Consider the following 14,938-nt stretch of genomic DNA (forward strand, 5'->3'; position numbering starts at 1 on the left):
GTGTGCTCTACTTAATGTACCAGTTAACTAAGGGCCTTTCATCAGTCATATGATCAGGTCGGTACTAATAAATTGTACAGTATTTTTTTCACCCCTGTAGTTTTATGTTCTTTCTTTACTTGTAGAATTAACACTATAGTTTCAAAAGATTTTCAATTATCTCCTAGAGTAGTGAATGCAGACAATAAATTCAAAGTTACTTACCTATACAAGTGACTTGTTCCTGTTACTTCCTCATGAGCTTGGTAGATCCAAGAAGCAGGACTTTTAAAACAAAGCACCCACAGGCTTCTGTAACATAGGAAGATATGGAACAGAAAAATTATAAAATAAATACATTCAACTTAAAACAGTTCATGTAGAATAATTCCCACTTGATGCCTTTTATAAAGTAACGAGCAAAATTGGTTGCTAGGGACCCAAGATTGTGTATTTACTCATTTAATATAGATTTATTCTGTACTGGCCCTGATAATTTTATATCCTCAATATTTCTAGAACCATTCTGTCGGTTCAGGTGTGCTTCATCTTTATTTTGCATCAGTGCCTTCTCATTCATCTCCCATCTTTTATTACAATGCCCCTCAGATTCATCCCTCTCCACAGCATTTAGAGTGATGTGTCTCGAATGCAAATATGACTGTGAACCATTGTTGAAAATATGTTTGTGTCCACGTATCTTAAAATTACATATAAGGCTTTCATAATTTTGAGTTCTGCTAAGCTCTCTAACCCTTTCTACTGTCTGCCCTTTTCTCTGGCATCTGAACTGCTTTTGATGTCTTCCTCTTTGATTCCTGTATTTTAGACAGATATTTACCCTGTTGTGTGTTTCTCTCCCTTGTCTTACTGCGCCCTCTAACCCCTTTGACTCTGGCTGACCTCAGTGTTGCTGTCTCAGTTCAGGCATTATCTCTACAAAAACCATTCCTGACACCTTTTATCTACAAGTGCTACATGCACCCAGGTGCCTAGCACTTACTGGGAACTCAGTAAATAATTACTGAGTAGAATAAATACTGTTTACACAGAGATGATTTAAGAGATTGTCCCATACAGGGGCCCCTGGGAGGCTCAGTCGGTTGAGTGTCCAACTCTTGATTTTGGCTCAGGTCAAGCCCCAAGTGGGGTTCAGTGCTGGGCGTGGAGCCTGGTCAAAATTCTCTCTCCCTCTTCTCCTTCCCCCCGTCTCTCTCTTAAAAAAAGAGAAAGAGAGAGATTGTCCCATACAGTCTAGTAACAAAAGGAATATGTACACATAAAGAAGTAACTTACAGTTCGGGTGGTGAAGATGCACTAGAAAAATCTGTATGGTACTAACGTAGCCCCAAAGAAAGAGATCTATTTATCTAGGGAAGGGTAGCCTTAATCAAGGATGACTTTGTGTAGCAGTCTGTGTCCTAGAAGATGTGAAGAAATTTGTCAAGAAGTAGAGGAAAACATTTTAGGAATGTTTACATTCATCAGGGAAATACACCCATAGGAAGGTTGTACACTGATAAAGGCATAAAAAATACTAGTAATTTTGGAAACCATGAATAATGTTGTAGTTGAAGCTTAGGGTGACATTTAAGAGGTACTGTAACAAGGTAAAGAATAGTCTGTTGTGATTTTATATCTTTCTGCTGCATTTTAAAAATTTGTTTCTGATTGTTTTGTTCATTGGTGTTAGGTGGGTGAATTTGTGAATGATTCTTTGAGATGTTTGTATGCCTTTAACCTAGTGACATTTAGTATTTCCCAAATGGTTTGTTGAAGTTTTTGATAATGAAAAGTATTTCTTAAAGTAAATATCCAGCTAAAGATTAAGTTTAATTTAAACTCTTAATTGATAAGATGTTGTTTTCTATTTTTATGAAGGTTATAGCTTTTATCTAACCAGTCTAATTTGTCTATTTTAATAAAATATATAGATTTTTCAGCAGAACTAGACTTAGAAATGACAACAGAAAAAGAGGAAGAAAGTCTTAATGAACGTGAAAATAAACACCTGCAGGTATATACAAATTTAAATTTAAATTTCCAATTTTATATTGTTTTTCCTGCTTTAAGAATGTAACGTAGCTCAAATGAAATTATCTTATGAACAAAATGTATTGAAGTTGATCGATTATAATTTAGTATTTAGTTTTTGTAAAATTTTACAAGTTACCATATTTAAAATATTGTTAGAATTTATAGTAGCTTGTAGTTAAACTTCATCCTTGGAATTGGACCAAAAAAATTCCTGAATATTGTTTGCTTCTTCCATTTTTGTAAGTTTTTACATGCTAAAAAGTTGACATCAAATACTGAACCATATGTTTTAGCAGTTGAAATTAAGTGCAGTATAACAATTATGACTATTGACTTAGATTCATGTAGAAGGAGTGGTTCTTAATGTGCAGTTCTCAGTGGTTCAAAACGTGCAGTTCTGTATTGTCAGTCACTAGTGCCAAGATTAAAGATTTATTTTGTCTTGTGATCTCTGTGTAGTTGACTTCAGAGAGTAGGATCATAAAATGAACACAATTGCCTATTGTAGAATCAAACCTTCCAGGATGGGACCTTTGTATTTGGGTAATAAACAGGAACATTTTCAGTTATTTCATTTCCATATAGGGAATCTGTAAATATTATTAACATTTTTCTTATCCACTCTCAGTGGACGTTACAATAGCTGGATACAGGCAGATAATTTATAGTGATGTATAACACTATCATAGTATATAATTTGAATTAAAATTTAGGAATTTATTTTTCTTTCTGATTGATGTTTATTGATTTTGGCTCCTAATAATAAGTTTGTCTATTCTCTAGTTATTAATCTTTAAAAAAATTCTCAAATGCACTATTAGGGTCACTGTTTAAGGTATGGTAAGATAAAATGGTTTTAAGTTTATAACATTGAAAATCATCTAATTCATTTTTTTTTAGATGTGACATGTAATGAATTGTTTAGTTTAAAAAAACTGACAAAGTTAAGTTTATGGATTTGTGTTTTTCTTCTGTCTCAGGCTAGGGCAAGTTATTTTCGCTTCTTAGTTACAATCCAGTGATTTGGGAGCAGCTTAACATAGATTAAGACATTTAACAGTTAAATTTTAATTATTTTCTAATTTTTTCTTTGTCCATACTTGATTACTTAAGGATAAAGTTATTTTACAAACATGTATGCCAACAGAAAGGACATCTGAAAATGAAACACAGCAATTTAACTTTTATATCTGTCAAAAATGGCTCAAGAACCAGGAATGAATAAGGAATGTGATAGAGAGGATGATAGATTTTTATATTCAGAACATCCCTCTGTTCAAAAGTGTGAGGACATGTGGACCAAACAAGACAAATTAGAGTGGAAAAATAAGTTAAAACTCATCACCAGAGAATTAAAGCAGAAGTTTGGTGAAATTTGTGGGAAAAAAAAATTACTGCTTATCCTAAGGAAGATTCACTACATGGTCACTTTAAAGAAGGAGCAAACTTAATGGAAATACCTTCTAATTTGACAAATGATAGACTTGATTGTGAGAAAAAAGATGCATTTGCATCTTTGAACAGAAAGAGTCTAGACTTGAAAATGTCGTTCTTTCTCATTCATCCTCAGATCATAGTTGCCAGTCATCTTCTGATCTTTCCTTAAGTGAAAATAAATCAGACTCTGAAAATGATAACAAATCAGACTTTGAGCATATTTTTAACAAAAATGAGAGTTTTGATAGTGACATAGAAAATAAAAAAGTAAGGAACCCAGGGGTTACGTTTGAAGGGAAAGAAGACCAGGAGTTTGACATGCAAATGGCAAAAAGTATAAACCAAACTAGTTATTTTAAAGATTTTATTTACTTGTCAGAGAGAGAGTGAGAGAGAGAGAGAGAGAGAGAGAGAGAGAGAGAGAGACAGTGTGTGCACACAAGCAGGGGGACGTCCTGGCAGAAGAAGCAGGCCTGAACTCTGTCCCAGGACTCTGGGATCATGACCTGAGCCCAAGGCAGATACTTAGCCAACAAGGTATCCACGTGTCCCAATTCCTCTCTTTTTATTGACACAGAAATGAAGCAGAATTTATAAAAATTGCAGTTACTTGTAATGATAAGCACAAAATATTTTTATCAATTAAAATTAGGACAAACTAAGAGTCAAATGATATAATTAATGAAAAAAGTTCTGGGATGCCTGGGTGGCTCAGTTGGTTAAGAGCCTGCCTTTGGCTTGGGTCATGATCCCAGGGTCCTGGGATGGGGTCCTGCATTGGGCTCCCTGCTCAGGAGGGAGCCTGCTTCTCCCATTGCTGGCACCTCCTCCTGCTTGTGCGCTCTCTCTCTCTGATGAATAAATAAATAAAATCTTTAAAACATGTATAATTAATGAAAAAAGTTCATTTTAATGAATAAACTAGTAACGATTATCCTTCCTATCAAACTTCCATTAAAGATTGAAGAAACGGAGAAGCACCAAAATGATGAAATGGCAGTATTAGAAAGCGTATATGCTTCTGCTGCTGCTGGACTAATGCATCAAAGAGGGAGTGGAAAAACTGATAACAACCTATGTCCTATTATGGAAAATGAAGAATCTGATGGGTAAGCCTATAGCAATGCTTAAATAGTAGGTAATTATTATTTTCCTATAAAACAAATTCTAGTTGGAGCTAACATTCATGATTAACAAATTTTATGTTTTTTAGTAAGGCTATTTCATCTTGGGTGCTAATCAGAAAAATTTAAATAATGAGATACCATTTTTTGCTATCATAGTGATACATATTTTATTAAAAAATTAACAACCAAAGTTAGCAAATGTGAAGAAAAGGGCATTCTTATACACTGTTGTTAAATAAAATTGGTAAAGCCCTTCCGAAGGGTGATTTAGCAGTGTGTTTCAAAAATTTTATATATTCTGACCTCTTATCCCAAGAACTTCATTGCTAGGACTAGATCCTATAGGAAAACATGACTTGTGTAAACACACACACACACACACACACATTCTAAGGACATTTATTATACATTTATATATATATATAAAATATGACATATGTTAAGGATATTTATTTTAGCATTATTTTCATATAAAAAGTTGGAGATAGTCTAAGTATCTGTCAATAGGGAAGTAAACTTTCACCCCTGTAAAACAATGTAGTACGCGACTGTTTGAAAAAATGAGTTTAGGTCTACAAGGTACTGATTGTTTAACAAAGTATATTTAAAGTTTTTGGTTTGATGTCATGTTTTATGCAAATTTTAGAATACTTTTATTTACTTATTTATTTTTCTACCCCAGCATTTCTTTTTCTTTTTTTTTTTTTAATTACGCTATGGTAGTCACCATACAGTACATCATTAGTTTTTGATGTAGTGTTCTGTGATTCGTTGTTTGTGTATAACACCCAGTGCTCCATGCAATACATGCCCTACTTAATACCCATCATTGGGCTCACTCAACTCCCCCACCCCATTCCCCTTTAAAACCCTCAGTTTGATTCCCAGAGTCCATAATGTCTCATGGTTCATCTCCCCCTCTTATTTTCCCCCCTTCATTTTTCCCTTCCTTCTAATTCCTCCATGCTATTCCTTATGTTCCACAAATAAGTGAAACCATGTCATAATTGTCTTTCTCTGCTTGACTTATTTCACTCAGCATAATCTCCTTCAGTTCCATCACGTTGATGCAGATGTTGGTATTCATCCTTTTTGATGGCTGAGGAATATTCCATTGTATATATGGACCATATCTTCTTTATCCATTCATCTGTTGAAGGTTACCTCTGCTCCTTCCACAGTTTGGCTATTGTAGACATTGCTGCTATGAACATTGGGATGCATATGGCCCTTCTTTTCACTACATCTGTATCTTTGGGGTAAATACCCAGTAATGCAATTGCTGGGTCTTAGGATAGCTCTGTTTTAACATATATATATATATATATATATATATATATATATATATATATATATGTATGTTAAATATATATTTACATTATATATATTATATATATATTATATATATATATTTAGATTTTTATTTATTTATTTGACAGAGAGAGATCCCAAGTAGGCAGAGAGGCAGGCAGAGAGAGAGAGGAGGAAGCAGGCTCCCTGCCGAGCAGGGAGCCCAATGCAGGACTCGATCCCAGGACCCTGAGATCATGACCTGAGCCGAAGGCAGAGGACCAACCCACTGAGCCACCCAGGCGCCCTGTTTTTAACTTTTTGAGGAACCTCCACACTATTTTCCAAAGCAGCTGCACCAACTTGCATTCCCAACAGTGTAACAGGTTTCCTCTTTCTCACATTCTCTCCAACATTTGTTGTTTCCTGTCCTGTTAATTTTGGGCATTCTAACTGGTGTAAGTTGGTATCTCAATGTAGTTTTGATTTGAATTTCCCGATGGCTAATGATGATGAACATTTTTTCATGTGTCCGTTAGCCATTTGTATGTCTTCTTTGGAGAAGTGTCTGTTCATGTCTTCTGCCCATTTTTTAATATAATTTTTTATTTTTTTATTAACATATAATGTATTATTAGCCCCAGGGGTACAGGTCTGTGAATCACCAGGTTTACACACTTCATAGTACTCACTATAACATATACCTTCCCCAATGTCCATAACCCAACCACCCTCTCCCTACCCCTCTCCCCCCAGCAACCATCACTTTGTTTTGTGAGATTAAGAGTCTCTTATGGTTTGTCTCGCTCCTGATCCCATCTTGTTTCATTTATTTCTTTCCTACCCCCCAAGTCCCCCATGTTGCCTCTCAACTTCCTCATATCAGGGAGATCATATGATTGTTGTCTTTCTCTGATTGACTTATTTCACTCAGCATAATACCCTCTAGTTCTATCCATGTCATCACAAATGGCAAGATTTCATTTCTTTTGATGGCTGCATACTATTCCATTATATATATATATATACACACACACACACACACACACACACACATATATATATGTATATGTATATATATGTATATATATATATGTGTGTGTGTGTGTGTGTGTGTGTATATACCCCGCATCATCTTTATCCATTCATCTGTTGATGGACATCGAGGTTCTTTCCATTGTTTGGCTATTGTGGACATTGCTGCTATAAACATTCAGGTGCCCATGCCCCTTCGGATCACTACATATGTATCTTTAGGGTAAATACCCCGTAGTGCGATTGCTGGGTCATAAGGTAGCTCTGTTTTCCACTTTTTTGAGGAATCTCCATGCTGCTTTCCAGAGTGGTTGCACCAGCTTGCATTCCCACCAACAGTGTAGGAGGGTTCCCCTCTCTTCGCATCCTCGCCACGATTTGTCATTTCCTGACTTGTTAATTTTAGCCATTCTGACTGGTGTGAGGTGGTATCTCATTGTGGTTTTGATCTGTATTTCCCTGATGCTGAGTGATGTGGAGCACTTTTTCATGTGTCTGTTGTTCTGCACATTTTTTGACTTGATTATTTGTTTTTTAGGTGTGAAGTTTGGGAAGCACTTTATAGATCTTGGATACCAGCCTCTTGGATATAAAGTACTTTATAGATCTTGGATACCAGCCTTTTATCTGTAGTGTCAGTTGCGAATATCTTCTCCCATTCCGTGGGTTGTCTCTTTGTTTTGTTGACTGTTTCCTTTGCTGTGCAGAAGCTTTTTATCTTGAGGAAATCCCAAAAGTTCATTTTCACTTTTGTTTCCCTTGCCTTTGGAGACATGTCTTGAAAGAAGTTGCTGTGGCTGATGTCGAAGAGGTTACTACCTATGTGCTGCTCTAGGATTTTGATGGATTCCTGTCTCACATTGAGGTCTTTCATCCATTTAGAATTTATCTTTGTGTATGGTGTAGGAGAATGGTCGAGTTTTGTGAAAAATGGAATACTTTTAAAATCTGCTGTGTTGCAAAAGGAAGTTACCTGCTATACTGGCACTCTTATTACCCACAAAATTGCTAGTCACTAGGTTTTGGTTTTGGTTCCTAATGCATGAGTGCTCAAATGTTGGACCCTCAAATTGATCTGAGTATTACCAAGAGATTTCATATAGCAACTTGTCCCATGTTCTATACAAACATTTGATTTGATCCCTGTGCTATAAACCAAGATGTTGCTAATGCATTGAATCTTCTTCTTAAGGTACCATGCACGCGTGCTATTATCCTTCCTTTTTTACAAAAATTAATTTATTTTATTTTTAATTTTTTAATTTATTATTATTTTTTAAATAAACATATAATGTATTTTTATCCCCAGGAGTACATGTCTGTGAATTGCCAGATTTACACACTTCACCGCACTCACCATAGCACATACCCTCCCCAATGTCCATAACCCCACCCCCCTCTCCCTCCCCCCACCCCAGCATATTATCCTTCCTTTTTAAAGAGAATCTATTTCTACATGCGCCTCACCAAAATTTTCAATAGTGACTTCATATTATAGAATTTATGAGAATTCAGTTTACAAAATAGGAATATTTTCTACATTCTAAACCCCTTGTACTTTCCTTACAGAATTTTAATATGACTAATGATTTTGGATAGTAGAAGATATCCTAGAGTTAGAGGATTTTTACCAAGCATGAAATACTGCTGTTGGAACTTAGAGTTTTTCTGTGGTCTTTCTAAGCATGAGAAAAATGATAATCAGTTTATATAATATTATATATCTAGGAAATTTTTAAAGAGTCTTTTGCTTGTATAATTTCATGAATTATTTAATGCTTTGGTTTGGCTTTTTAAAAAGATTTTATTTGTTTATATTAGAGAGAGAGTGGGGGGTGAGGTGCAGTGGTGGGGAGAGGGACAAGCGGGCTTGGCACTGAGAGTAGAGCCCTGTGCAGGGCTTGATCCCACAACCCTGAGATCATGGCCTGAGCCAAAACCAAGAGTCGAAGACTTAACTGGCTAAGCCACTCAGGCGTCCCCTTGGTCAGGCACATAAAAAAAAAAATTAGTGCTACATGTATTTAATTTAAAAAATTTCAAAATATTACAAAAATACTACATCATCTTTGTGTAAGGATTGAACTAAACAAGAAAATTGAGTCATCTGTGACTGTGGCTTCCACTTTGCTATGAAATCCTTAAAAGAACCACGTACACTCAGTGATCCTTACTTCCCTCCCATTCACTCTTGAATTCTCACTAGTAATTTTCACTCCCATTACTCCAAAATTGATTTTCAAAGGTTACCACTGATTTTCATTTTAATAAATCTAGACATAATTTCTTAGATCTCTCTTTTTTTAACCTATCAGCAATATTTGACCCATTGGAAAACTCTCTTCTCCAAAATTCTGTCTTCATGTAGCTTTCAGAATATCACTCACTCACCTGGTTTCCCCCTGCCTTTCTAGTCTGTACATCTCAGCCTGATTTGCTTCTTTTTCCTCATTCTCCTGATTCTCCTTCCAGGAATCAGTCCTTGATTTTCCTTGTCTTGACTTTTACTATCTTTTTTTTTTTTTTTTTAATTTACTTATTTGTTAGAGAGAGAGCGAGTGAGCACAGGCAGACAGAGTGGCAGGCAGAGGCAGAGGGAGAAGCAGGCTCCCCGCGGAGCAAGGAGCCCGATGTGGGACTCGATCCCAGGACGCTGGGATCATGACCCAAGCCGAAGGCAGCTGCCCAACCAACTGAGCCACCCAGGCGTCCCATTGACTTTTACTATCTTGTATATTCTAATGATCCTCAAGTTTGTATCTCCAGCCCACATCTCTCTGTGGAATTCCAGACTTACATATAAAACCACCTATTTGATATTTTGGGGGATAGTTATTGGGTATTGCAAACTTAACATGCCCAAAATTGAAGTACTGATATTCTTTCTTATACCTGCCTTTCTTATCTTTCCTAATTAAGTTAATGACAATTCTAGTTGCTCTGCCAAAAAACTTGGTATCATCTTTGACTCCTGTCTTTTTCTTTTTCATACATGTCCCATCTAATCTGTCAGCCAATCTTGTCAGGTCTTCCTTCAAAATATAATCAGAAGCCAAACACATCCTCCATGACCAAGCCACTGTCATCTGTTGTCTGTATCGGTGTAATAATTAACTAATTGGTCTTCTTGTTTGTTCGTTCTTTTGCCTTTTCTTTTTCCATTAATTCTAAACACAGTGGATCTTTTAAAACATAAGTCAGAGTATGTCTTCCTCTGCTCAAACCCCAGTTGCCTCCCATTTCGCTCAGAGTATGTGCCGAAGTTCTTTCTAACACCTACAAGGCCTTGTGTGATCTATTCATCTCAGGTCTCTCCCTATTGCTTACTACCTCTCCTTGATTTGAACCCCTATTTTCTGTCCTTTTCACTCTGCTGAGGTACACTGAATGTTTCACTTTTTTTTTTTTTTCTCACTATAAACACTTTGAGCTTACCTCTCTACTTCCTGTTGACTCTGTCTGGAGTGCTTTTCCCATCAATAATACTCTTATGGCTTGCTTGCTCCTTGGTCCTTCCTTTTTTTTTTTTTTAATTTAATTTTTGCTTAAAAATTAATTAAATTAATTTAATTAAATTAATTAAAATTTTCGGGGTGCCTGGGTGGCTCAGTGGGTTGAGTCTCTGCCTTCAGCTCAGGTCATGATGCGGGGGTCCTGGGATCAAACCCTGCATCGGGCTCTCTGCTCGGTGGGGGGCCTGCTCCGCCGCCCCCCACCCCCGCCCCGCCGCCTGCCTCTCTGCCTACTTGTCATCTCTCTCTCTGTCAAATAAATAAATAAAATCTTAAAAAAAATTAAGGCCTTTCTTGGTTATCCCGATTTCTTGGTTATCCTATATTTTGGGAAATATCCTGATTTCTTGGTTATCCTATAGCACATCAAAATTTGATTTCTCTGCTTTAGTTTTTCTCCTCTACTACTGGCTATTTTGCCTGTGTAGTTTATTGTTTTTTGTGTTTACTTCACTCATGAATAGGATTTTTATCTGTTCATTGCCATGTTCTCAGTGCCTAGAAAATGTTCTAGCATATATAGTTCTATTCAATAAATGTTTATTGAGTGAATGGGGTTTAACCTGCATGTATTGTTTTTAACATAATACTGATTCTCACTTAAACAAAAGGAAAGTTTGACATGGGTCCCTTCTGACAATTTAACCTGTCAGTTGTATGCATTTTTTTTTTTAATTTTTTGGGGGCCCAATATTGTGGTTACTTGCTACTTATTCTTTTACTGGTATTTATGTTAGCTTTAATTATAGTAAAATGGATCAAAGGAATCACAAACTTCATTTATATTTTATTAGGGAAAATGAAATATGATTGTAAATTATTATAAGATTTTAACAATTCTTGCAAAAGGATTATGAGCCCTCAATATGTAAACTAAGAAGATGAAGCTGGAATTTATTGCCTACTAGTAAGAGAGAACTATGCTGGTCAGTCTTTTCTGACAGAGCAGTCTGCTATTCTTATATAGGGTTTTGGGAAGAGTAGAGTTTAAGGTTTGGGGGGCTTTCAGAGAATTAAGTGGTTTGTCATCATCTGAAACACCATGGTAATTTGGGTGAGACTGTTGGTTGGTTGGTTGGCACTCGAGGCATGTGTATTGGAGTGATTTTGTTCCATATTGGCTTTCTTTTAGAAGGGAGGAGCTGACATTGCCTGATTGGTGAGTGAGGCCAGTAGGCATTGATCAATTACACGCATTTAAAACTGCATATGGTGGCTTCTTGTTACTATGGCTTCCTATTCCTATTTGGGTTCCCCCCACCCTAAGTTTGAGGCGACTTTAACTAGATTTTTTCTATTTAAAAGTTGCTTCTATCAACTGTGTTCAAAATGAAAGCTATTTCATATTCTGTAATTATAGATTTATTTTTGAAATTTAGGTCGAGAGAGATTGTTCAATAATTGCTTTCAGGAAGATCCTTCTTTTTTGGATGTTAAATTTTAACTAGAATAGTTATCTGTTTAACAGTTTTAAAACAGTAATTGCTAGCTTTGTTTTTGTTTTCAGTGCTCTGAGGGGCTCATGTTCAATTCCTAAATTAATCATCTCTTGTGGGAAATTTAGTCTTTTTGTGAGTTTAGGTAGCTATATGCTAATAATATTCTCTTGCATGCATTTAGTCCATGAAAAAGTAATTATAATTTTGTATTAGTAAATCTAGCTTTTTATGTTAGGATTAAATAGTAAGGTAAAAGTATATAAAAGTTACCAAATCATTTTCTTTAAGAAAATTAAGAAGAAATTATTTGTGTGAGAGAGAGTATGAGCAGGAGGGAGGGGCAAAGGGAGAGGGCGAAGCTCAGCGGGGAGCCTGATTTGGGGTTCGATCCCAGGACCTGGAGATCATGACCTGAGCTGAAGGCAGACCTTATCCAACTGAGCCATCCAGGCACCCTCAAATAATTTTATTTTCAAACAAAATTAATCAGATTATTGCTATTTTTGACATGTGAGTATTGTTGAATTTTGTCCAGATTTTTTGAGGTATAATTGACAGATAACTGTGTAGGTGTAAGGTATACCTGTATTACTTTAATACTCTTTTATATTGTCAAATGATAATAGTGTTAATAACTCTATCACCTCGCATAATTATCATTTCTTTTTTAGCAACTCTTTTAGTAACTTTCAAATATGTAACAGTATTATTAACTGTAATCACCATTCTGTACATTAGACCCTCAGATCTTACTAATCTTGTAATGGGAAGTTTGTACCCTTTAGCCAATATCTATCCATTTCCCTCAGCCTCCTACCCCTGGCAACCACAAGTCTATAAATGTGTTTTTTTCAAGATTCCATGTGTAAGATTATAGAGTATTTGTCTTTTTGGATGACTTCCTTCACTTAGCTTAATTCCCTCAAGGTTCATTCATGCTGTCACAGATGGCAGGGTTTCCCTCTTTTTTTTTGTGGCTAAAAATATTCCATGGTAAATATATACCACATTTTTAAAATTAAATTTATTATTTATTTTCAGCGTAACAGTATTCATTGTTTTTTCACCACACTCAGTGCTCCATGCAATCTGTGCCCTCCCTAATACCCACCACCTGGTTCCCCCAACCTCACACCACCCCCCGCCCCTTTAAAACCCTCAGGTTGTTTTTCAGAGTCCATAGTCTCTCATGGTTCACCTCCCCTTCCAATTTCCCTCAACTCCCTTCTCCTATATATATATACACCACATTTTTAAATCCGTGGATCCCCTGATGGGCATGTAGGTTGTTTCCATGTCTTGGCTGTTGTAAATAATGCTGCAGTAAACATAGAGGCGCAGGTACCTCTTTGAGATACTGATTCATTTCTGTCAGAATGTTCCCAGAAATAGGATTACTGGATATTCTGATAGTTCTATTTTTAGTTTCTTGAGGAACCTCCACACTGTTTTGCATAGTGGCTGTACCAGTTTACAGTCCTGTGGCAGTGTGTAAGGATTCCCTTTTCTGTACATCTTTGCCAGTGGTATCTCTTCCCTTTTTGTTGTAAGCCATTTTATTAGGTGTGAGGTGATAGATATATCATTATGGTTTTGATCTGCATTTCCCTGATGAATAGTGATGTCGAGCCCATTTTTTGGTCCTGTTGGCCATTTGAATATCTTCTGAGGAGAGCTGTCTATTAAGATGCCTTGCCCAGTTTTTAATTGTATTTGGTTTTTTGCTGTTGAATTTTATGAATTTCTTATATACTTTACATATTAACCTTTTTTCAGATAGTGTGGTTTGCACATATTTTCATCCATTCTGTAGGTTGCTTTTTCATTATGTTACTTGTTTCTGCTTTGTTTTTTAGATAAATTCAACTTAGTTAACATATATTGTATTACTAGTTTCAGGGGTAGACTTTAGTGATTCATCACCTGCATGTAACACCCAGTGCTCATCACAAGTGCCCTCCCTAATGCCCACTGCACAGTTAGACCATCTTCCCGTCACCTCCCCTCCAGCAACCCTGTTTGTTTCCTCTAGTTAAGAGTCCCTTATGGTTTGCTTCCATCTCTGTTTTTATCTTATTTTTTCCTTTCCTTCCCCTATATATTCAACGTAAATGGAACTAGAGTGTTGCTCGTTTCTTTTGCCGTGCAGAAACATTGCTTGTTCCACCGATTCTGCTTTTGTTGCTTGTACTTTTGATGTCACATCCAAAATCATTGCCAACATCAATGTCAGGGAGCTTTCCCCCGTTTTCTTGTAGGAGTTTTATGGTTTAAGGTTATATATTTAAGTCTTTAATCCAGTTTGGGTTAATTTTTGTGAGTGGTGTAAGTTAGGGGTCCGGTTTCATTCTCTGCATGTGAATATCCAGTTTTCTCAGGATCATTTATTGAAGAGATTATCTTTTCTTCCTTGAGTGTGCTCAGCTCCCTTATCAAATTTTAGTTGACTATATCCATGGGTTTATTGTCCGGTTCTTGATTCTGTTTCTTTGCGTTTTGTGTTTTTTTTTTTTTATGAATGGTCATCCTATTTTGATTATTGTACCTTTGTAACAGTTCGAAAACAGGAAGTGTGATGCTTCCAGCTTTGTTCTTTCCTGGACTGATTTGCTTATTTGGGGTGTTTTTTGTTCTATATAAATTTAAGTATTCTTTTTCCTATTTCTCTGAAAAATGTCACTGGAATTTTGACAGGGATTGCATTGAATCTACAGATGGCTTTGAGTCACGTGGACATTTAATGTTGATTTCTCTAATCCATGAATAATGAGATATCTTCCTATTTGTGTGTCTGATATTTCTTTTATCAAAGTCTCATAGATTTTAGTGTACATATCTTTCACCTCCTTGGTTAAGCTTATTCCTAAGTATTTTGTTCTTTTTGATGCTTTTGTGAATGGTATTTTTAAATTTCTTTTTCAGATTTTTTTGGTTAATGTATAGAAATGTAACGGATTTGTATATGTGGATATTGTATCCTTCATCTTTGCTAGTTCTAACAGCTTTTTGGTGGTGTCTTCAGGATTTTCTATATGTAAGATCATATCCTCTGCAGACAAAGACAGTTTGATTTCTTCTTTTC

At 36.0% G+C, this 14,938-nt stretch overlaps 1 protein-coding gene across 1 annotated transcript in view; it reads left to right on the top strand.

Moving 5' to 3' along the window:
- The window catches only part of LOC308337877 (uncharacterized protein), a gene marked incomplete at its 3' end in the record, with an annotated part of 66,472 nt that overhangs the window by 39,265 nt on the left and 12,269 nt on the right, over window positions 1–14,938 (top strand). Inside the window, exons 26-27 of the mRNA XM_080831423.1 lie at window positions 1,914–1,996; window positions 4,414–4,562. Coding sequence (XP_080687549.1) covers window positions 1,914–1,996; window positions 4,414–4,562 — 232 coding nt within the window. The remainder of the gene's footprint in view (window positions 1–1,913; window positions 1,997–4,413; window positions 4,563–14,938) is intronic.

This window comes from Martes martes, assembly GCF_963455335.1.
Source record: "Martes martes genome assembly, contig: scaffold_57, whole genome shotgun sequence".
NCBI classification, from domain to species: Eukaryota; Metazoa; Chordata; class Mammalia; order Carnivora; family Mustelidae; genus Martes; species Martes martes.